This window comes from Danio rerio, chromosome 1 (assembly GCF_052040795.2).
Source record: "Danio rerio strain M-AB ecotype USA chromosome 1, GRCz13ab, whole genome shotgun sequence".
Lineage (NCBI taxonomy): Eukaryota > Metazoa > Chordata > Actinopteri > Cypriniformes > Danionidae > Danio > Danio rerio.
The window spans coordinates 34,724,450-34,748,297 of NC_141021.1; the positions used below are offsets into that span (position 1 = coordinate 34,724,450).

Genomic DNA, 23,848 nt, shown 5'->3' on the forward strand with positions numbered 1-23,848 from the left:
CTGCTTCCGCCTTGCATGCGATGGCCACCTACCGAGCTGCACGAGGGTGGGTCTAACCCAGGCTTGTTACACGAGCTGCGCACCACGACCGACTATGCTCTCCGGACTACTAAGTCCGCCGCGTGTGTGCTGGGGAAGACGATGTCCACACTAGTGGTCCAGGAACGCCACCTCTGGCTAAACCTGGCTGATGTGCGAGATATCGATAAAGTTCGCTTTCTTGACTCCCCATATCTCAGTCTGGCCTGTTCGGCGACACCGTCGGTGAGTTCACCCAGGAATTCAAGGCGGTGAGAGAGCAGTCGGATGCGATGGGTAATTTCATCTATCGGCGGGACCGTAAGCCCGCTCCGCCCGCCGAGCCATCCACCTCTGCTGCTCCTCGCCGAGGACGCCTACCAACGAGTGCTGCCCCGCCCCCGCTTGTCGAGCACGTCGAAAGCCGGCAGCCCCCCCTGCCCAGGGCGCCGTTAAGTCCGGTAAACGGACTGCGAAGCGTCCCTGAGACAGGCCATCCGGAGAAGAGGAAACTTGCTCTTTCCCCGCTGGAGGGCGGGGCCCCTATTCCAACGGTACTTTTCAGTGCCACCAAAATTTCAATGAAAGAGCACTTTTCCCCTTCCCCGCATGTGACAGCACGAACCCTGCCAGTCTGGGATGCGCTGCTTCCCAGCTCGCAGGGTCTACATGCTCCGCTAGTGGCTCGCGAGCGCTGGGGGGACGGTCTCCTTTCCCCCAACCCTCGAGCCCCCTCTCCGGAGTCAGGGTGCGGAGCCAGAGCGAATCGCTCTCCTCCAGCTCTTCCGCGGGACCCTTGCGCTTCTCGGATCAGCACACCCACTCCGCGCTGCCCCACCACTGGTACGTTAGCGATTGTAGCGATGACTCCATTAGCGAGGGCTCTGCCTGCCTGGTTAGCGCGGGCCAGCCCCTTGCGGTGGCTCATACGCACAATCAGACTTGGCTATGCGATTCAGTTTGCGAAATGGCCCCCCAAGTTCACGGGTGTGTATTTCACCAGGGTCAACCCCCTGTCCGCCACTGTCTTGCGAGAGGAGATTGCTGCCCTCCTGGCGAAGAGTGCAATTGAGCCGGTCCCTCCAGCTGAGATGGAGAGCGGGTTTTACAGCCCGTACTTCATCGTACCCAAAAAGAGCGGTGGGTCACAGCCAATCCTAGATCTGCACAAGCTGCCGTTCAAAATGCTTACGCAGAGGCACATCCTCCGATGCGTTCGTCTTCTGGATTGGTTTGCAGCCATAGACCTGAAGAACGCGTATTTTCATGTCTCCATTCTTCCACGCCACCGCCAATTTCTGCGGTTTGCGTTAGAAGGTCGAGCGTGGCAATACAAGGTCCTCCCCTTGGGCTCTCTCTGTCTCCGCGGGTCTTCATCAAACTCGTGGAGGGTGCCTTAGCGCCCCTTCGGCTTGCGGGCATCCGCATACTCAATTATCTCGACGACTGGCTGATTTTAGCCCACTCGCGGGAGCAATTGAATATGCACAGAGACAAGGTGCTCCGGCACCTCTGCCTGTTGGGGTTGCAGGTCAACTGAGAAAAGAGCAAACTCGTCCCTGTGCAGAGGATCTCTTTTTTCTGGATGGAGCTGGACTTGATAACCATGGTAGCGCGCCTCTCTGGAGAACGCGCTCGCTTGTTGCTGAACTGTCTGAAAGAGCTCGACAGCAGAATAGTAGGCTCCTGGGGCATATAGCATTCGCTGCAGCCATCACGCCGCTCGGACACACAGAGTCTCTGTCACTGCGCTGTGTCGCCGCGCCCTCAGCCCTTGGAACGACCCCTCGTTCCTGCAGGCCGGTGTGCCTCTGGGACAGGCGTCCAGTCATGTTGTTGTCTCAACCGATGCTTCCAACACGGGCTGGGGGGCCGTGTGTTGCGGGCATGCAGCTGCGGGCCTATGGAAGGGTGCCCAGCTGCATTGGCATATCAATTGCCTAGAGCTTTTGGAAGTATTCCTCGATCTCCACCGCTTTTTTCCGGTGTTGGAGCAGCAACACGTGCTGGTTGGGACGGACAGTATGGCGGCGGCAGCGTATATCAACCGTATGGGGGGTATGCGCTCTCTCCGCATGTCTCAGCTCGCCTGCCGTCTGTTCCTCTGGAGTCACCCGCGGCTAAAATTGCTGCACGCCATTCGCATCCCAGGTATGCTCAACCATGCAGCCGATGTGCTCTCAAGGCAGCAAATACACTCTGGAGAATGGAGACTCCACCCCGAGGTTGTTCTGCTGATATGGGCTAGTTTCGGGGAGGCCCAGATCGATCTGTTTGCTTCCCCCAAGAATGCTCATTGCCAGTTGTTCTTTTCCCTGATCGAGGGCTCTCTTGGCACGGATACACTGGCCCACAGCTGGCCTTGGGGCATGCGCAAGTATGCGTTTCACCCAGTGAGCCGAGGAGCAGGTTCTGCTAGTTGCGCCCCTCTGGCCCAACCGGACTTGGATATCAGAGCTCTCCCTCCTCGCGACGGCCCTCCCCTGGCGGATCCCTTTGAGAGGACCTACTCTCTCAGGGACAGGGCACCATCTGGCACCCTCGCCCCGATCTCTGGAACCTCCACGTGTGGTCCCTAGACACGAGGAAGACTTAGGTAACCTACCGTCTGCGGTGGTTGATCACTCAGGCTAGAGCCCCCTCCATGAGGCGCGCCTACGCCCTGAAGTAGAGTCTATTTACTAAATGGTGTGTCTCTCGCAGAGAAGACCCCCGAACCTGCCAGATCAGTGTTGTGCTCTCTTTCCTTCAAGAGAAGCTGGAGAGCAGGCTGTCGCCCTCCACTCTCAAGGTTCTCCGCTCATCATGACGTGGTAGCTGGCGGCACCGTGGGAAAGCACAACCTCATCATCCACACAGATGCACAGATCCCTTTGAGCCACTCGAATCAGTATCCTTAAGATTTCTGTCCCTGAAGACAGCCCTGCTGGTCGCGTTGGCCTCCATTAAGAGGGTCGGGGACCTGGAGGCATTTTCGGTCAGTGACTCGTGCCTGGAATTCGGGGCGGATTATTCTAACGTTATCCTGAGCCCCTGCCCGGGTTGTGTGCCCAAGGTTCCTACCACTCCCTTAGAGACTAGGTAGTAACCCTGCAAGCACTGCCCCCGGAGGAGGCAGACCCAGCCCTTTCCTTACTCTGTCCAGTTCGCGCTCTTCGCATCTATGTGGGCCGTACTCAGTACTTTAGATCATCTGAGCAGCTCTTTGTCTGTTATGGCGGTCGGCAGCAGGGAAGTGCCGTATCGAAACAAAGAATATCCCACTGGATTGTGGAGGCCATTTCATTTGCTTATTTGAGCAGAGGTGAGCCGTGTCCCCCGGGAGTGCGTGCACACTCCACTCGGAGCGTTGCATCCTCTTGGGCGCGTGCACGCGGCGTCTCTCTAACAGACATCTGTAGAGCTGCGGGCTGGGCGACACCCAACACATTTGCTAGGTTTTACAATCTGCGAGTGGAGCCGGTTTCCTCAAGGGTATTAGGTAACCCTTTGGTGATTGAGGAAAAAGCTCGGTAGGGTGTTGTAACACGCTTGCGGTGCCATTTTTGCCTAACACGGAGAGATGTGTACCTTCTTATCTGTCAGTAAGTTCCCCGTCAGGTGAGCCTTGCAGATTACTCTATAGCCCCCAGCACTGACTCAGCGGAGGAGTCACTTGCTGGCCCACTACGTTGTAGGTCTGCCCGTTGGTCAGCCCGCGTTTTGGGTATAGGTGTCTGCTATGCGTGATCCCTACTAGGCGATCCCATATGCCTATTCCGCCACGGTTCAGTCCCCCCTCTTGGGTGGACCCTTGTCTTCCCTATCCGCTAACCACCTTCTTATGCGCACTCCCCCTTCTTAGGGCTAGTCCAAATGTAATTGCCATCTTATCTCCCCCATTGGGTGCGGATGGTCTTCGCAGCGTCATCCCTATCGGGATTGCACGCTTCCCAATGTACTGTCGTATTTCCTAGAATTATCTAGACGCTAGCGACTCCCAAAAAATATAGCCAATCCGTAAAACTTCCTTTAAAGTGGGATAAGTTAGGGCCAGGGACACGTTGGAGGACCGCGCCTCCCATGAGGTGGGTGTGTCACGCTTGCTTGACTATCCTCTCATCGGAGGCGTTGGTAAGGTGCAGTCATTATGGCGTTTTCCATAGTTCTCCCATTCGTGGATTTCTAAGTTCAAATCCACTGTTAGCATTGGAGTTCCTTACCCAAAGGGGAACGCTTAGGTTACAGAAGTAACCCTTCGTTCCCAGAGGAGGGGAACGGAAATGCTATTTTCCATCGCCATAATGACTGTCCCTTAGCTGTTAGCAAGTCTCTTCAGCTTAAAAGGATGGCGTCTTCTCGCTCCACGTGTGCTTATATGCAGGGATAATTGGCAATGAAGCACACCTGCGCAAGCTTACGCTGCCAATTCATTGGCATTCATTGGCCCGTTCAATACTCTTTCAGACAAGCGGCTTCTGAACCGAAACCTCCTATTCATGGATTTCTAAGTTCAAGTACACTAATAGCATTTCCGTTACCCTCCTCGGGGAACGAAGGGTTACTTCTGTAACCTGAGCGTTCAGTCAGCATTACTGGAGATTTACTTTCAGTAACAGATTTTGAACCCATTGTACATCCTAATGGACAGACATATTTAAAAAAAAAAAATCTTGATCTAAAGCTCACAAAGTTAAAAACAACTTTTTTTTTATTAGTAATTGCACTCCCTCTTTTTTACATACAATCTATGAAATATTAAAGTATCAAAAAAATACAATACAAAGTATTTTGTCTGGATACAGTTTGTCTACAGTTCAAGTACAAATGTTTTTCAACTTTAGAACTAGGCCTCAGACGCACTTTCGCTTCCCATCATGTAGTGCCAATTTTTTTGATGATGTTACATAAGAATCTGCATGAGGGTTTTATATGTGTGTAGTCAGGGTAGAACACATTTTTCTCATAAAAAGGTCTCAATCTCCATTTCATAAGCAACACATTGTTTATTTGTTTATTGATTGATGATTCAGATCCAAATGATTCAGAAAAGATTAACGGGGGTTATAATTTTGAGCAAATGGGTTGGCAGTAAGATGTTTAATGTTAAATTAATGTTTTATTTGCCTTCTTTGATTATCTGATTAGTATGAAACCCTGGAAGTCACCTGTAGGGAGGAAAAGCAAAAAACAAAAAGGTGTATTCACCGCAATTTCACAAACTCATTCCCATATATTTAAATTGTATTTGTGGATTTTGCCCAGACACCAGTCTTTGAATTTTCTTTAAAAAATAAATAAAAAGCTGGCTGACACTACTACTACTAATGGTATATATGCAGTACATTTTAATCAATATCTTTTCAGGTTAATCTGTACTAACAATATTTTTGTAATCCATATTTCTTAAATAAATCTGTTTTTTAGCATTCCTGCTGCATCTTCAATGTTACCAAATGTTGGCTTGTCAAAAAAAAAAGGTCAGCTGTTTTAATAATATTAAGATTCTGGTGTTTCCAGTTCTCTCCATTAATGTACTAAAACACAGAGCTTAACAATGCAACTGAATACAGATAATAAATAATGCAAATCCCAGACAGAGGTTTCACCTTAGAGGGTTTCTGTGTAATGTCAGATCCAATGTATAACAAGTGTGTGTTAAGACACATTCTAATTACATTATTAAAGCAGCCATTCAGACATGTCTCGTCTGAGCTTGATTGCACAAATTAATTCACATACTTACACTTGGACAAAGTGCAGTGCAATTTAGTATTATTTAACATAACCTTCATTTACATTTAGTTGAAGAATACATTCATTTAAGCAACACTCACTCAATTTAGCATGGAGGACATATCTCCAACTATGGACTTTTAAAAACCATAGACAAGGGGTCTCATACTCAAAGTGGCAGGGGGACATTACTGTGACTGACAACTCATAGTAGAGCCGTTTTAACATTCAAGCACAAGAAAAAAGTGGAAGCCTGACATAACTGATGCATCTTAGGACAACAAACATTAGTCATTCTTCCACAGAGTATATGCTGTCAAAACTCTAGCTTTTTGATTCCTGATGTACATACTGAAAGAGGAGTTTAAATTGCTACGAAAATACAACAAATAATAGGCATAAAAATTATTCTGTCCCAACCACTTGTATTGTCCCAGTAGTGTATGAACAGCAGAAAGCAGTTTGGGTAACTTAAGTAACTTTACTGTCAATTGTTCTGCTCAATATCTTTCCTTTTTTGTAAAACTACAACAAAGAGGAGACATGTTTAACAAGTTCAATTCAACTAGCAGTACAATTTTTCTAATGCACATAGTTTTTATGCAAATCTTAATATGCATATAAAAAAAATCTATTAAATTAGATTAGTTGAATAGAATATTAGCACAATTATCATATTTGTTACACCACCAGCATAACGTGCAACCATGAAGATGTGTTTGTACGACAAAATACAAATGGTATAAAACTGATAATCAAACGACCCTAGAATAGTTACAAAAATACAGCTCTAGTAAAAACAGAGCACGTACGCACATAGAATTAAAACTTGTGTTACTCTACCGTACAATGAGAGAAAATGAATCTCAATGCAGAACTATAAATGTTGACTAAGTGGCAGGTCAAAATCACAAGTGGCTAGATGCAACTGCACAACATTGATAGTGGTTCAATGTCATGTTTTGGCAAGCCAAGCAGGCTGGAGGGCAGGCCGTAAATGGGGTGGCAGTTTGAGACCCCTGCCATAGACTGTTAAAAATAAAATAAATCTGCCTCAAAATGTATAATGTTCCGACAGAAAATTACCAATACAATTTCTGTATACATAAGCATAAACAGTTTTGTAATTTTTGTTTTTCATTTGAAATGCACAGCAAATCAATCAATAAACACCTCCTGTTAATTAGAACCCTATGTTAGTCAAGGTTCATGTTTGACAAAATGAATAGATGACTTTCAGCCAATATTTTTTTTCCTAACACATTTTTAATAACTATTTTCTAATAACTCATTTATTTTGTCTTAGCCATGATGCAAAGTTATTGTGCAAGATGCTAACATTCATCTTAAAGTGCAGTTTAGGTTACTTGGTCAAGCTATTGGTTGTTTTTGTAGCCACTCCAAAATAAATAAGTACCCTTTTAAAGGGCTAAATATTTGAAAAATGAGTACACTTTCACTGGAGGACTAAAGTAAAAAACACTCACACACACATGATATATGAGAAAACTGATGCAGTGATAACCATATAATTTTCCTACGGTTCATAGATCAACTGAGCACATGTGTCGTACATTTGAAGACTGATGTGAATGTCCTGTGCTGCCGCTGAGTTAAACGCTGAACAATCCATCTTTATCAAGCTAATGGTGCTCAGCTTATAACATTCCTCTTGCTTTTAATGAAGACCAATTACAACTGATGTACTTTCACATAAGCAGTTCTTATCATCTTTTTATCTCTTGACAACTCGAACTGCTCAAGATCAATAAAAGTCAATAAAATTGCTACTTGATTGCAAAAATCGACTATTATTCCATAATACGCCAACTATATGAGCTTCTGCTGTGTGCGTCAGCTCTCACTGTTTCTCTCTACACCGCCAGATCACAAATACCCACAAGCCTTTGCTAATCCTCAAACCTTCCCCAGGGAGACGTTATTCTCACAGGCAGAAAAAATGATCAGAACGCTCTCGGGGAATCAAGTGAGTAAAGCGGATGTTCTGAGAGGTGAAGAGACTGGTGCAGTTCAAACAGCTTCTCCTGTGCTTTACTTCAAAGGCTTGTTCTCCATGCTTGTCCTCAAGGACCCACAGAAACCCTGCATTGATATGTGCTGCAAAAGGGTGCGTTGTTGGTCTTGGGATTGATTACGGCTTAAAGGGAATTATGGACAAATTCCAACAGAAGGGGTTTCAGAAATATGTAAACACTTCATTAAGTCATTCTTAAAGAACACGGTGTGTTCTGAGAGCAGTTTTGGCTCTTGACGGAGCGCATTTTAGAGTTAAAGTACCAGAAACTGACTGATCATGCAGCCTCCTGAAATACATAATGTACTGTATGGCGTCTGCTTTCATTCTAAAAACGAAAAAGCCCAAGTCCAAGTATGGTTATTACACTGAAAAATACTGCACACCCCAAAGGAACGGCTGAGGAAAATAGTCTCTAAATGGTGTCAATATGCCACATTTCTGACAGTCGGGGTGCTGAAAGTGCTACAAATGTGTAAATCAGTTATTGCAACCATTTTTCTTTCTTCAAAAACCGAAGAGCATCTTGGTATCCCTCTTGCTCCAGTGCCTCAAGTCTGGGTAATGGAGGAGGAAACAGAGCTTGGTTCAGCCTTATGATGTTTTCCTTTGAGAACTGAGGGTGGAAAACAGTTGTTAAAACTTGTCAGGTTATGGTCAGTGTACGGTGTAATGCATTACAAAGAAAAAAACAAAACAAAAAAAAAAAACCCACTTGAGTTATGTATTCTGTTTACTAAAATAAGTATTAAACACCATTTTTGTCAGAAAACATATTTCTCAAAGTGCTGCTGATGTCAGTAACAACCAATGTAATCAATATATACAAAGAAAACTAAACTAATTAGTTTAGAAATTAAGATATGTGTAATAAAATGAAATGACACAGGGAAAAAGTATTGAACATGTTGATAGATGAGACTGATAGATTATTACTTGGATAGCATGTCTAAATATCATTTGCGAAAGAATAATGGTTAGTGTGGCTTTTACATATGTTAACCTATATTAACATTCATCATTATGAATTTCGTAATGTCTAATCATGAGAGGAAACCATTATATTTTAGTTCCAAAACAACAGTTAATGAAAACAATGTCATTTCAGAATGTTTTATCAACATTTATAATATATGACAAAGGTTTTGTGCAAATTTTTGCTAGAAACCAGACTAACAACACCCATAAGTCAACGTCCTGAGAATGTGCTCCCTCTTGGGTTTGGACCAGTGACACCTCTCTCTGCCTTCCTTGACTTCATTTCTGATATTTGAATCTCTGCAGACCTTTTCTATTCACAACAAGCTATATTACATAAAAAAACTAATATCATAAAAAGCATAGATTGGCCACTTTTAAGTAGCACTGTACAACTATGCAGTAAAAGTAATGAGTTAATATTATCATGATAAAAACTTACCACAATGCTCATGTTGGCTAGTCTGAGGTGAAGATTTTTCTTGCCCTTGTGCTCTGGGGAAATATCCTGAGGGCCACTAAAAGGTGACACTGTGATTGTGCGTCCCACAGGAAGAATAGGAAGGCTGTCTGTGAAGCCCCCATCTATCCATTTCTAAAGACAAAGACATTGTTACCATAAATAGTGTCACGTGATCCTTCTGAAACCATTCTAATATTCATACAGCGCAATACAACAACAGTAATTAAACGGGTTGTCCCCTACGATATCATATTTGAAACTTTAGTTGATGTGTAATGTAGCTGTGTGAACATAAACAACATCTCTAAATGTAACACGCGCAAAGATTAATCCAAAGTGAGACATCGGCTTTTACCAAGTTAGCTTAATAAAGCCTACAGTGAACAAAGTTTGGGGACTACAAAAAAAAAAAAAAACATCCGGGTTTGTGATGTCATAAACCCTTCAGATTAGGCGCATTCACACCGTGCAGCAAAGGGGTGTTGCCAGAGGTGCTGTTATGTTATAACAGAGATGCTTCTAGGTGACATTGAGCCGTTCTGTAAATCACAGCACATTATGTTAGCTGACCAATCAGAGCCTCTTGAGGGCAGGCCTTTTAGAGGAACTAGGGAATGTGACAGTTGCTTTCCTGTTAGCTGAATAGCAGTATAAATTTACAGATATATGAAAAAAATATGATAAAATAACATTTCTACAAGTGAAGCATGAGCACACATTGCTTTGCATCCTATAAACACAACCAAGCCTTAAAAATACACGCTGGACCACCCCTTATTGTGCTGTGCACAAATTGTAAAATCAAAAGTGAATAAGGCTGACAAAATTCATTTGAATTCAGAAATCTTAATAGCTGTGTACAGTTTAGTCATTATTTGTTGTTTGTGTCTGATAGAGCATTTGCACCCAGAACTGTGATGTGTAACATAACAAGCAGATGGCAACTTTACAATTGCTTTGGCTGAAAATACCACTTCATTTGGATGCTAATAGTTTTATCAGACCTCTGTCAGTGGAGGGCACAAGCAGAACCAGAAAGCTGGTTTGCTCATTCATCTAAATAAATCTAAAGAGGCCAAAACTAAACAGCAGCTCTCAGCAGAGCCGTAGACAGTGCTGGGCCATGAGAGACTTCATTACCTGCCCTTGGAACTCCACTGGCTTCACTCCAGCATAGACAGGCACGAAACAGCTGGCCAAGAGCACCTTTAAAAACAATACAGTCATAATATGTCAGTAGAATGGACACACAGAGGACTAGAAGATTAAAAGGAGAACAGACAAGAAAACATGTTTGGTTTCACATGCTGGAACTTGTGAACTGATACTAGTAAAAATGTACTTTATTTCGTATACATTGATCAAATGTGTGAAAATTAATATTTATTAATTTTAATATTAATACTCTCAAAAAATGTATGATTACAAACAAGAACTTACTTTTTTCTATCTTTAAAATATTAATTGATTTCATGACTGATGAAAGTATTGGCACCCCAACAATTATATATTTATATTTTACAACTAGAGCTAACCTTGTTGAAAAACAGGTACAATTACTTAATTATTTGATTAAACCAAAAAAAGATTTGTTGAACCTTTTTCTCTTGTTTTGCTAACAACACTTATAATAATGGTCCATCAGTTAATGTTGGTTTAATTATGTACCAACAAGAACAAACAATAAAAACAATAAAAAAGCCTATTGTTACAGTAGTTCTTGTTAGCACACCGTGAATCAACTGATGATAACAAGCACAACTTTAGATTTTAATAATGCATTAGCAAATGTTGAGCTAAGTAAACGCATGAACTAATGGGTCATTATTTTAAAGTGAAACTAATTTTTGTATCTATAAAATAACTATAATAATACAGAAATATAATTGTATTGCCCTGACATTTCTGACTTAAACTTAAAAATACATTGGGTGCATTAAGTCCATTATGTCATAAATGCTAGAATAGACATTATTGGTAATAATTTTATTTATCGGTATGATCCCTAACACAGTGCTAATACAGTTCCATAATTGTTTATGAAATGGCCTCCACAGAATCCAGACCTAAATGTTATAAAGACAAGACGGGATCACCTGGACAAAAAAAAAAAACAAAATGACAGCCTAATTCTTATAAACTATGAATTGTATCAAAAGAGGACTGCAATGAGCACATTATTTCAGAAAACATCTGGACAGTTTCCCCAAAAGATTTTTAGCTATTTGGTGCCAAGTGAGGTTGCATTAAACACATACCTTTGATTGTAATTTTGTTCAGAATTTTTCTTTTTATTTCAGTAATTTTCAGTAATGTAACAAGACTTTAAAATAGTGGTCCATTAATGTTAGTTTATTTATCTACAATACAAACAAACAATAAAAAATAGCTATTGTTAGTTCTTGTTAGCTCACTGTAAATTAACTAATGGTAACAAGCACAACTTTGGATTTTAATAATGCATTAGGAAATGTTGAGCTTTGATAAATAAAAGCTGTATAATATTGTTTTTACTTAGTTCATGTTAGTAAACAGATGAACTAATGGATCATTATTTTAAAAAAGTGTTACCCATTTTTGTATCTAATAGATAACTATAGTTCAGAAAAAAGATTCACTGTATTGCCCTGACATTTCTGACTTAATGCACCCAATGTGTTTTTCATTATAATAATAGATGCAAAATGTGCCACATCACTGACTTTTAAACAAAACAAAAAGGAATCCAAAAAGACTGTTTATATCATTATGTTAGATGAACTACTGAAGCAACAGTGCAATTTGTTCTTTATTTCAGATGGGAATGAATTAATGAACTCAGTAGCAATTTTCCACAGCACTAACCCTGTCCAGTGACGGCACTTATGATGTGTCTAATTGAATAGGAGAGTTCCCTTTGGGTTGTGAACATCACTCGAGTGGCTGGAAGATAAATCATTGTCTATTGACCTCAGGCTTGAATACCTTAATGAGATCTTCCCTGGAGGTGAAGCTGGACACCATGCTGTTCTTGTGCGTTTTTGAGTGTGTTATTGAAACGTGGAGGCGTTCATTGGCTAACTGGTGCGCACTGGGTGGGAGAATCTGTTCGATACCCTCCCTAGAGGAAAACCAAAGGACAGATGCTCATTTGTTGTGTTTGCATAATTAACAACCTGAGTGAAAAACATTTTCCCCTCAACATCCGATCGTAATTACACAATCTGTTGGCCGAACCACTGAGGTAACGCAGGAGAAATAAGGGAAGAGGAAAAAAATCCACTCAATGTTCCAATCCAAGGATATTTCATCAAAATGGATGAAGTCTGCTAACCGCTCCAAGCAGTGTGTCAAGATTATCAGAAGCCCTCAGAGGTTTGTGCACATCACAGATATTATTTCCTTCAATGAACGGAAAGAGAAAAAAACTTCTAACATTTAATATCATGCCAGCAGTATCTGCGATTTCAAAAGTAGCATTGAGGAGGTGACACATTTCAGCATTGGCACAGTCTTCAGACCATTCAAACCTCATTCTACTGCAGCCAAGAACTGTTCTTTCTGAAAAGCTCCACAGCTGTGTGAGGCTAAATATGGAAAGAAAAAAGCTTTCACGTATAGTACTGTTCAGAAAGTTTTACAGGTGGGCATTGGATTATTATATTTTTACCTAATTGTGAATTCATGGGATTGCGAACGTAGAAGGGTCCAGACAGGTTTATAACCATTTTGCCATTGTTTATTTATCGGTATGATCCCAATCAGTGCTTATACAGTGCAGTATTTTTTTAATGAAATGGCCTCCACAGAGTCCAGACCTAACTATTATAAAAGACAAGACAGGATCACCTGGACTGAAAAGGAAAGATATGACAGCCTATATCTATGGATTGTATTGAAAGAGGGCTGCACTTTATTAAATAAAAAAAATAAATAAAAAAAACATTAGGACAGTTTCCCCAAAAGATTTCTTGCTGTATTTGGTGGCAACTAAGATCATATTATACACATAACTTTGTTTGATAAAGTAATTTTGAACTGTATTTTTTAAAACTTTTTTTGTTTTTATTTTCTGTGATCTATGTTTATTATCTTAATAAAGACACCTGAAAACAAAATATGGAGATTTAGGCCCAATCCCAATTCTACCCAGCCCTTCTCCTATCCTTACACCTCATTTTGCACGTTTACATGAAGGGGTGTCCCAATTGTCTTTATCTTGAAAGCGTAGGGCTAAGACGAAGGGCGAGATAGCCCTCAAAAGAGAGATTTTTGAGGACCACACTCGAAACCAAGGGGTAAGAAAATTTCCCAGAATACACTAGCCACAACGGCTGCATTGTTGCACCCCGAAGTAAGGAGATGCACAAATGAGTATTTTATTGTCATCATTACAAATTTTTACGACAAAAAAACATACAGTATGTTTTATAACATTCAAAACCACGTTCGTGTTTTACCATCATGCTTTTAAAAAAACCCCGCTAAAATAAAAGCCGCTAAATTTCGCTATCTATAATCCCGAAAAATAACTCCTGTATAGCAGCCTAACAACATTCTGACACTTAATGACACTCGAATCCCCTATCAGAAAAGTCTAGTGGCTGAGAATGAGCTTTATATGGTGTCTGGCATAATGTTAATGTTGTTTACATTGATGGAAATGGTCATTGTGTAAATGTACAGTTACAATCTTATTGCCACATTAGATCGCTTTGATAACATGATATCGTTGCCTTCAGTGATTTCCTGAAGATAAATACCAAAAAATAATGCAACTGAAATAACTACAGCAGCCGCGATCATCTGATCTCATATGAAGCAAGAGCTCACAATCACATATGATGACGTGTGCAGGTGCTGTAGTGGTGTCCCATTTCTTAGGGGTAAATTTTGACAAACAGTCCTTAGGGATGCAGGGACACGCAGTCAGATATTTTACCGTACAGATTCACCACTTTTGGCGCTCATAAACAATCATAAAGCTCTCGTGCTGCAGGAATGAGGAGGTCTGCTGAAGGCGCGCAGCTGTCGTAAAGTGAGGAGTTTGCATCTTTAATAAACGACTGCAGTTTGCATTCACTGAACAGTAAGAATGATTAATAAATCTATCTGAAACAGTCCCTTAAAAGTCACGTCTCGCTTTCAGCCAAAGCCCAAGTGAACCGCACTCAGGCACACATCTTCCAACCGGGCCAGGGCCGGCCAAGTGAACCGTGCTTGAGCCCGATTCGGCGCACTCACACTTCTCAAACGATCCGGGAAACGGGCCTGGGCACGGTACGAATGGCATAGTGTGAGTAGGCCCAAAGTGTTTCCTCATACCAATTTAAAGCTTCATAAACACATATTCCCTATTTTTAGAGTACTTTCAAGTTAATCTATTGAATAACGTATAATACTCATGGAGAACAATGAAACAAGAATACAATATAATCTACTCAGCCCTTTCCATCTGAAATGCTCTTACGGAAATGACTGCAATAAAGACGGACATTATCAACAGAGCTTGCGACTCACTGAACAGAACAATAATTTAACTTATTGACAAAATTGTTCCCACAGTGGCCTTTTTTTCTTTTTTTCCTGTGTTTGGCACCCTCATTTCATCTCACCCCTAGTATGTTAATTATTAATTGTTTGACCCGATTAAAACGGTCTGTGGTACCCAATTCATAAAAGCACCTTTTAAATGGTAATTTCTCTTTTCCTTACATGCAGTTAATTCCAAACTGAACATACCAAAAGCTTTCAAACGACAAGAGTGAATGACAACTGGACATGGCTAGATCACCTGCGTCATTAAAAGACAAAACTAAAACTAAAAGAGGCTGGAGGTGCAAACTGGTCTTTTTAATCTGGATACATTTGGAAACAGTGTTTTTTTTAAAGGGTTATGTCCACTCCAAAAATTGCTCATGCAAAAAAAAAAAAAAAAGAAAGAGAACAAGAGAAAAATTAAATCTGCTTGTGTTGCTTATGTCGCTGTACTAATAATCAATAAAATGCTTTCCACAACAACAGCTAAAGAGCAGTTGAAGAGCAGCTAAAAAAGGGTTGTGCAATTTTTTTCTAATAACTGTAAATATTGTTTTAGGCTAAAAATTTATCCATACTGATGTTTTTAACCTTATTTTTTGAAAAAATCTCTGTCCACACTTTACAACAAAGCGCATGATATGTGCCCGCCCACTTTCAAACTGATCAATTATTGGAAGAGTATTCACAAAGCTTGGTTTCAAAACAAATTCTCAGTGTAGAGAGACGAGCAAAACTAAGATAAGGAGTTGTGTGGACAGCCTTAAATGAGGTTCCAAAATGGGGGTAGAAATGTACTATGATTGTTTTAAGTTATAAAGCTACACTGATAAATCACTTCATAGGAAATGTATAAAACTTCACAGCTATAATGGGAGTAAAATATATTCCACAGTTATATTTCAACTCTCTTGATTGTTCTTTTTTTAATATTAAACATCTTAACATTTATTTTCTCCGGGTGCTCCGGATTCCCCCATAAGTCCAAAAATATAGGTGTATTGGGTAAGCTGAACTGGCCCTAGTGCATGTGTGTGAATGAGTGTGTATGGATGTTTCCCAGTGATGGGTTGCAGCTGGAAGTCATCTGCTGCGTTAAACATATGCTGGATAAGTTGTGGCGACCCCAGATAAATAAGAAACTAAGCCGAAAAGAAAACAAATGAATGAATCTTAACATTTATTACTCAGTGTAGGTCTTTAAAGTAAATATAATTAGTTATTTATATTTCAAGAAATACACATGGATGTATTAACATGGTCAGAAATATTCAATTAAATATGGTCATGTGTATTACATTTATTTGGTGTATAAAATTGCCATTATTTTATATTATGCCATCATATATCAAACTCATATTCTCAAAATGTCAATTCAACAAATATACTGAAAACAGATCATTGTCTGTGCTCAAAATAAATGCATTTTGTCAAGTAAAGTTAACTTAGGGAGCAGAGAACATTGTGTAGGGAATGAATCAATCAGAATACTGTTGGAGCTTTTCAAAAAACTTAGGTGAAAATGATGAAAATGTACCCTAAAATATATATTTATAATCCAAGCCTTTAATACTTCTGAGGTTTCACACTGTTCTGAGTTTTGGTATTCGCCGATTACAACCATCTTCAATAGGAGCGCTGAATAACACAGGGCTCTTGATTTATATTTCTATTCAATTAATCATTAGTAATAGAATATTGGTGAGTGAGTCAGTTCTTTTAACTCAAATTTGTAAATAAAAAACAAGCATGTATACAGTTGGAAGTCAGAATTATTAGCCCCCTCTTTGATTGATTTATATATATATATATATATACATACATATATATATATATATATATATATATATATATATATATATATATATATATATATATATATATATATATATATATATATATATATATATATAGTGCTGTCAATCGATAAAAAAAATTAACTAATTAATCGCACCTTTTTAAAAAAAATTATCGCGATTATTCGCATTTAAAATACTGAAACTTGTAATTTTGCCTATTTAAATGTAAAATTTATGTAAACGCAAGAAAAAAATATTTAAATTCAAGCTATAATTGTTTAATAGAATTTTTGTTTAACTTGTAACACAGATTTCTTCATGTAAACAACATACCCACAATAAACCATCAAGATCCTGGCTTGACAGCCATATTTATTACAGTAATTAAAACACAGGCATGTTAATGACATTTAAATTTCAAAACAATCAATGCCAATAAAGAAAACATTGATTTCAATGTTGGATTCTAAGTGGACTGCAAAAAAATACCAAAATACAGGAATTGCAGATATGGAAAATGAAAAATTATAATAATAAACTATAGAATACAAACTGTTGCACTCATTGTAAAGTTTTATTGCTGTGAGTTGAGAACATTAATTATAGAGTAGAAACAATTTTGCTTAATCCTCCTTTACATTCATCCAGTTGCTTAGACTAGGAGTATCCCGCAAGTGCACAGAGACTCCCAAATGCCCGCAAATGAATGATAATTTCTTGCAAACCGGTCGTTAAATACATTGCACACCCCTCTCACCCCTACTCAGATACATCGCTCACTCCACCCCTGACACCCCTCAACGGGCTTGACACAGACTAGAGATGCGCGGTTGGGCTATTATTTCATCCGCAACCGCATGACAAAATTCATCATCCGTCCGCCATCCATCTGCAGTAACATTTTTGACCAATTTTTAAAACCGCACCCGCCCGCCATCTGCTGATTGGGCTCTTTATTTGAATGGCTTATTCCTTTTTATTATTAAATGAATGTTTCTTTATTGATCATTATAGAATAGAGAATGACTTTAATGTAGACATGCAGTTAATCCAAACGTGCAAGTCATTAATTGACGACGCTTTGAAGTGACGCTAAAGATACGAGGACGTGTCTTTTCACTTGATTCGATTCCTCGGTCCTTGAGTCTTTTCCTTGCGTCCTTCCCTCGTATCCCGGTGGGGTGGAAACACAAGGAAAGAAAGCAAGGAAAGGAAACGAGGATGCACAAATAAGAAATGAGAAGCACCCGAGCTCTCAGAATATCAGCAGTGAACTCCGTCTCCAATCGGCGCACAGGGACAAAAGTAAATAAATAGCCTAAATTAAACGCACTGTACTATACAACTTTTTTTATTGTAGCCTAATAGAAAACGCATTGACACATCATTTCAACATGCTGCTATTTAGTCTACTACTAAATGCCTATTTCACTTTATTTTTTAGTAAATAGATAGAATAATAAGTCATTTACATTATAGCCTAATAATGTTTACATTTGTAGTTGTCCATAGCAACCCCAAAAACGTACCTGATTGCCTTGCACATCTAATTAATGGGCACAGTTTTTCGACTTTTTTTTTATTTATTTATTTTTTATTTTTTGCAGTGGATGTTATTGAGCTTGTAGAAATCGGAAACAACACCAGTTCTGCGACAAGATGAACCTTTATTTATATCTCTATCAGACAATACCTATTTTATATGCCAAAAGAAACAACAGGCAGCAAAAAAATATTAACATAAATATCTTAATGTAGGCATAGGCTATAGTCGCATGCTTTGGCAAACAGTTGAAAAAATTTTTTATAAAAATGTCATATCGTGCCTAAGCCTTGTAGGCTCAGTCACCCCCACAATTAGAAATTAAATTAGAAAAATAGATATGCCATCCCTCTTTGAGCGAACATAAAGTCTGACCAGGCTAAGTGCATGTATGACAAGTGCCCCAATAACCCATGGACTTAGGATCATCCCCATTCCCCTCAAACTTGAAGCATAACGAAATACTACGCCAGTTGCGACAAAGAAATTCTGGCAAAATAACCTTAGCCTCGGAACGTAAAAGCGAGGCCAACATGTCTAGAATAGAATAGGCTAAACCAATATGAACGTAAAATTATCAGCTGACCGAACTCAAAAGTTTATATTGAACATGTGTGTAGCCTAAATAACATAGGCTAATTGGTTTAATATGCCTGACCTTAGGTCTAGTTTGATTTTTTCTTGGCACAATGCAGGAATAAAATAGCATCTACAGTGTCAGGATTCAGACGGGAGCACCTGCATAGTAACTATAATGCGCCCTGCTACACTGAAGGAGTGTAGGAATTCAATAAGGCAGATAATTAATAAATACCAGGACATTTGTGCCTATTTATTTAAATTAACTCTTAAATAAAATATTTCCTATAAGGTTTATATAATACATCTGCAAAAGTAAATCAGTTTCAGTAATAATAACAACAAGACACATGAACACATAATGTCTTCAACAACAAGGGCCCTTGGATTAATCTGCTTTCACTATAAATACAATATGCCTCTTAAAAACCATGTTTAACTCAAAAAGCCTCCATGAAGGCAATCTAAAAAATGGATACCCATGAAGAGCTTTAATTATGTCACAATTGCTTTTACTATAAACTCGCAGCAGTGGAAACAGGGAAAAACATAAAAGCATCCCAAACAGTAGCACTTTTTTTGTCATTTACAGTTTCTTCAAGTCCAGGGTACTAATTTTGATCCAGTCCCACTACTATTCTAAAACTATTTTGAAATTGAATTCCATTTGAAATGAGGTGAATACAAGTTGCCTGAAAACAGCTGAGTAGGATATCTTACCAAGCTAGCCGTTCTGATTGAAATTCTGCATGAGAGGAAAAAAAAGGTTGCAAAAAGCCCCTTGGGGTTAATTTCAACAACCTACCTAATAGTTTTTCGTTCGATCAAAAAATTATGTCTCAGAGCCACATTTACCTCAGTTCAAGCATGAAGTCATATCCAGGTGTCACCGCTCCAAACCTCTGACTTCTTACATTACTGGCAAACCTGTAGGTGAATTCCTTACAATGCTGTGTGAAAACACAAAGTCAGAACATATAGGTAAAGAGCTCAGTCAGTCTCGTCTCAGAGCCTTGGTGATGCAACAGTAAGAAATATGTATTTTCAATAGCTGCTGGCTTGACAGAGAACAAATCAATCTATTTCAAGTCTAAACAATCAGTCTGTTTTCACAAACACTACAGTACCTTCTCAGCCCTGTAACATGAAAAATAATCAGATTGAAAATCTGCCTACATATAATAATACAGTATTGTATTAACATAAATAAATATTTTTATTTATAGTGGCTTTTGTTGATTAAATAATAGTTCAAAGATTAAATGATGCAACAACAACAACAAAAAAAAAAGTGATTTAAGGGGGTAAAGTGTGCGTGCATGTTTGTGCTTACCTTCTATCACTTACTTTGAGGGGATGTAAGCAAAACTTCCCACAAGTACAGCAAAACAAGTGATTTTTGACCTTTTGGGTAAATTTTTTGGTGTCCATGAAAAAAATAGCTCATAAATTACACACATAATTAAGTATTTATAAAATGTAACAATGCAGATGATTGTTTCCTGTGAGGTTTGTGGTAGGGTGGCAGAATTAGCAGTTTTTACAGTATCAAAAATCCTTACATCTACAAAAGTCCCCATAATGGCAGTTGTATAAGTGTATGTGTTTAAGAATGTTATAAGATAGGTACTGCACCATGCACTGCCAGCAAAACATCTCACCCACACCATTTTGATAAACAACTATTCTATTTTTAATTTTGCCATTTCATCTGAATATCTACATCTGTTACACTGTGTCTGTGGACAATACTGAGCCATGCCATTTTATTTTGTATTACATTTAATTTTTATGTTAATAAGGAGTTTGCGGACATTCTTAGATTTGCAGTATAAATATTTATTTATTTATTTTTTTTCTGTAAAAGATTGGGGTAATCACTTTGGGTAAGAACTGGCACAAAGGAGCCCAAATGAAATTTCATTTCCCGTGTTATTATGTTTTAAATGTAGTATTATTGATAATAATAGATGTTATTATTTCATAGGTGACGCAGTGGCACAGTAGGTAGTGCTGTCGCCTCACAGCAAGAAGGTCGCTGGGTTGCTGGTTCCAGCCTCGATGTTTCTGTGTGGAGTTTGCATGTTTTTCCTGCGTTCGCGTGGGTTTCCTCCAGGTGCTCCGGTTTCCCCCTTAGTCCAAAGACATGCGGTACAGGTGAATTGGATAGGCTAAATTGTCCGTAGTGTATGAGTGTGTGTGTGTGTGTGTGTGTGTGTGTGTGTGTGTGTGTGTGTGTGTGAATGACTGAGTGTGGATGAATGTTTCCCAGAGATGGGTTGCGGTTGGAAGGGCATCCGCTGAATAAAAACGTGCTGGATAAATGGTCTGTTTATTCTGCTGTGGCGACCCCGGATTAATAAAGGGACTAAGCCGAAAAGAAAATGAATGAGTGAAAGAATATTATTTCATAATTCCTCGAATTATATGTTTCAGACATCTTGAAAATTATCATAAAACTTGATTTCAATTTCAAAGCTGATAAAAAATCATTAAATGTAAATTTACAGTGTTGCTAACTTGCTAATGTGACTTATCTTCAATTAAAATAAATAAAGTTAATATCTAATCTTCAATTAAAATAAATAAAGTTAATATCTAATATCTAAGCTTATTCAGCTGAACTATATGGATGTTTAAAGTAATTTTAATATGTTTTATTAATGACACATGCAAAGAGGCTTAAGATATCTAACTATTAATACTATCAAAGTGGTGGGACTTTAGACATTGTTACAGTGTGTTGTTATCACAGCCAATGTTTAGGTATGTAACAAATTTGGTTAAGTACCACATTTTTAATTATGTTTCCTAAAACTATAGAACTAACCCATAAATCACCATACTGTATGATAATCTTAAATGTTACACTTAAAAAGCAAAATGCAAACTACATTCATGTAGATTTTTAGCTTTTAACCACGTCTCACCTCTTCTACTGTGAGCGAGGCTTAATTTCAACATTCTAACTACTTTGGTTGAGCACAGTACATGCTGTGGGGTGAATGACTTTACCTGCAGTTTATCAGGAGCAGTGATCATCATAGCGGCCACTAAAGCACCAGCTGAAGCTCCAGCGCAGGCTTTTAAAGAGGACAGCAGTTTATCTCCATGCTTCAGTAACGCCTTTGCTACACCGAGATGATATGCTCCTAAAAACCCAGCCGCAGCAAACGAGACATTTACCACCATCACACCTGTACACCGACAGACAGAGGTATTTTCATTTGAAAAAGGTTTAAAGATTAAAACTAAAATCCGTGTTCAGAGAGTTCTGATAGTGATGCACATTCCAATCATTTAATACACGAATAACCTTGATATAGAGTTGTTTAGTTACGTGATAAATATTAAAAATAAAAATAAATCCAATCATTTTAGGTATCAACAATATGCATGCAATAGATTATTTACCTGTTTAAATGATTTGGCGCTTTACTGCACTACAGTTCGCACTTTGAGTTTGTTTGACAACACAGCAAAGCACGTGCACAGCTTCCGTGATTTAGACGTTTCAAAATAAAAGTCGTAAGTAGCGTAGCCCATTATTACCCAGTCATTATTATGTGCTGAACAAATGTGCTGAACATATATGCATAAGGTACAGTTTTACCCACAGAGTTTGTAACTTTCAGTTGGTTGAATATCTTATCTAGTTATTTATAAATTAGCATATGGTAATCATGGAAAATGTCCTTTTTAGGCAGGCAGCCTATGTTAGTTAATTTTGACATTCAGAATGACATTGTTGTTATCCAAACAATACAATCCAATACAATACATTTTTATTTATTTATTTTTTTTCTGTACAAACACTTAGCGTTGGTTATATGCAGAAGTACGCAGAAAGACTTTTAATTTGTCAGTAACCTGGATTACATGGATATTATTTAAACAAATTATGCAGGCAAATGGATAACTAATAAGTTGACTATTATGCGTTACTAAACATTTATAAATACATTACATTTTTTTTTGTTTATGTCATGTACGCTTGTGTCTACATTTCAAACTAGGGGTCATGTAGACCAAGACATTTAGAAAAAATTTACTCAACCAGACAAAACAGATGCTTTGCAAACATTCTTCTTCCTTAATTCCCTTTGTGCCATCTGGTACTTCAGGCGATGACAAGAGACCTTCTTGTCTTGATCTGTTGCAGTCTTGGGGGTCAATTCAAGATTTAGACCTTGATTTTCAGGTCTCACTTAAACATCCTGTTTCAAGTCTCCTTTGGAGGCCTGTGGTTCATTTTCCCCAAGGGGTTCATCATAGAGCGATTCTGGGCAAAGAATGGATGGCATGTGGCAGACTTGTCTTGTACATTGGAGCTGTTTCTGTCCTTCTGTGAAGTTTGTTGTCGGAAATCATGTTCGGCCAGAAGGTTTTGAGAATCCTCCTCAGGCACTTGCTTTGAAACACGTCCAGCTTGTGTTCTATGGCTAAGGTTGTTTTCCAGCACTTGGCATCATACAGTAACACACTGAGAACTTTGCTCCTGAATATCCTGATCTTTGTTTGGATGATGAGGCCTGGTGCTCTTCAGATGGGCTTGAACATGGCAAAGACTTGGTTGGCCTTGCTGATTCTGGTGTTGATGTCAAAGCAACCATCCATTGTTATGTTGCTATCAGGTTGAGAGTGGTCTGGATGCAGTTCATATTGACTGGGTTCTTAAAGTGTTTCACTTTTAATTTTAAAATGTATATACTTTAGTAGTGCTTGTTATGTGTATCTGTGCACTTTATTAGAGTATAGAAAACTATTTTGTTCTCATAATCTTTCATTAAATACCATAACCTTCCCTCCCCCCTTGAAACAGTTTTCATCACTTCTGTTTACGCTAAATACCATTCGGACAGGCTATCGGTGAGTACGTTTACATGGACATCAATAATCCGATTTTAATGGAATTAAGACAATACACTGATTAAGAGTCTGCCATATAAACAGCAACTTTTTTATCAATTTAATCTGATTAAGATCATAATCAAACTAACTAGTTTAATTAAGACATGTGGAGTATGCCGATTTTAGTTGCATTAAGAAGCGCAGTAAAGACTCGTAAACACCTCAATTAAAACTATTACCATTTTGTAGGATTTTTGCTGCATTTTGCAACAGGACAGTGTGTTTACACACATGGCTGTTTGACTCTATTCTCTGCACCTACCAAGTCAGTGAAGGACCACAGACATACA

The 23,848-nt window shown here is 39.1% G+C and overlaps 1 protein-coding gene and 1 long non-coding RNA gene across 6 annotated transcripts in view; one reads left to right on the forward strand and one right to left on the reverse strand.

Annotated features, from left to right (window-relative positions):
* Positions 1-4,983: 4,983 nt before the first annotated feature.
* On the reverse strand, positions 4,984-22,140 carry pnpla4 (patatin-like phospholipase domain containing 4). 5 transcript variants are annotated; one of them, NM_001442463.1, is given in 7 exon segments: positions 4,984-8,384; positions 9,189-9,341; positions 10,350-10,415; positions 12,174-12,309; positions 19,503-19,597; positions 21,663-21,844; positions 22,062-22,140. In NM_001442463.1, coding segments are annotated over 6 exon segments (759 nt in total). In that variant the 5' UTR covers positions 21,840-21,844; positions 22,062-22,140; the 3' UTR covers positions 4,984-8,252.
* LOC141385959 (uncharacterized) overlaps positions 21,733-23,848 on the forward strand; it is a 100,512-nt gene continuing 98,396 nt past the window's right edge. The window contains exon 1 of the long non-coding RNA XR_015476673.1: positions 21,733-21,864. This is a non-coding gene — a long non-coding RNA (uncharacterized LOC141385959). The remainder of the gene's footprint in view (positions 21,865-23,848) is intronic.

Bases quoted from the DNA above. Each gene is read 5' to 3' on its own strand.
- pnpla4 (XM_087234873.1), bottom strand. From the start codon at position 21,692: ATGATGATCACTGCTCCTGATAAACTGCAG. The intron at 19,598-21,662 runs GTAAAGTCATTC...GTTTTCACACAG, and splicing joins CTGCTCCTGATAAACTGCAG to CATTGTAAGGAATTCACCTA. The intron at 9,342-10,349 runs GTAATGAAGTCT...CTTTGTCTTTAG, and splicing joins CAGTGGAGTTCCAAGGGCAG to AAATGGATAGATGGGGGCTT.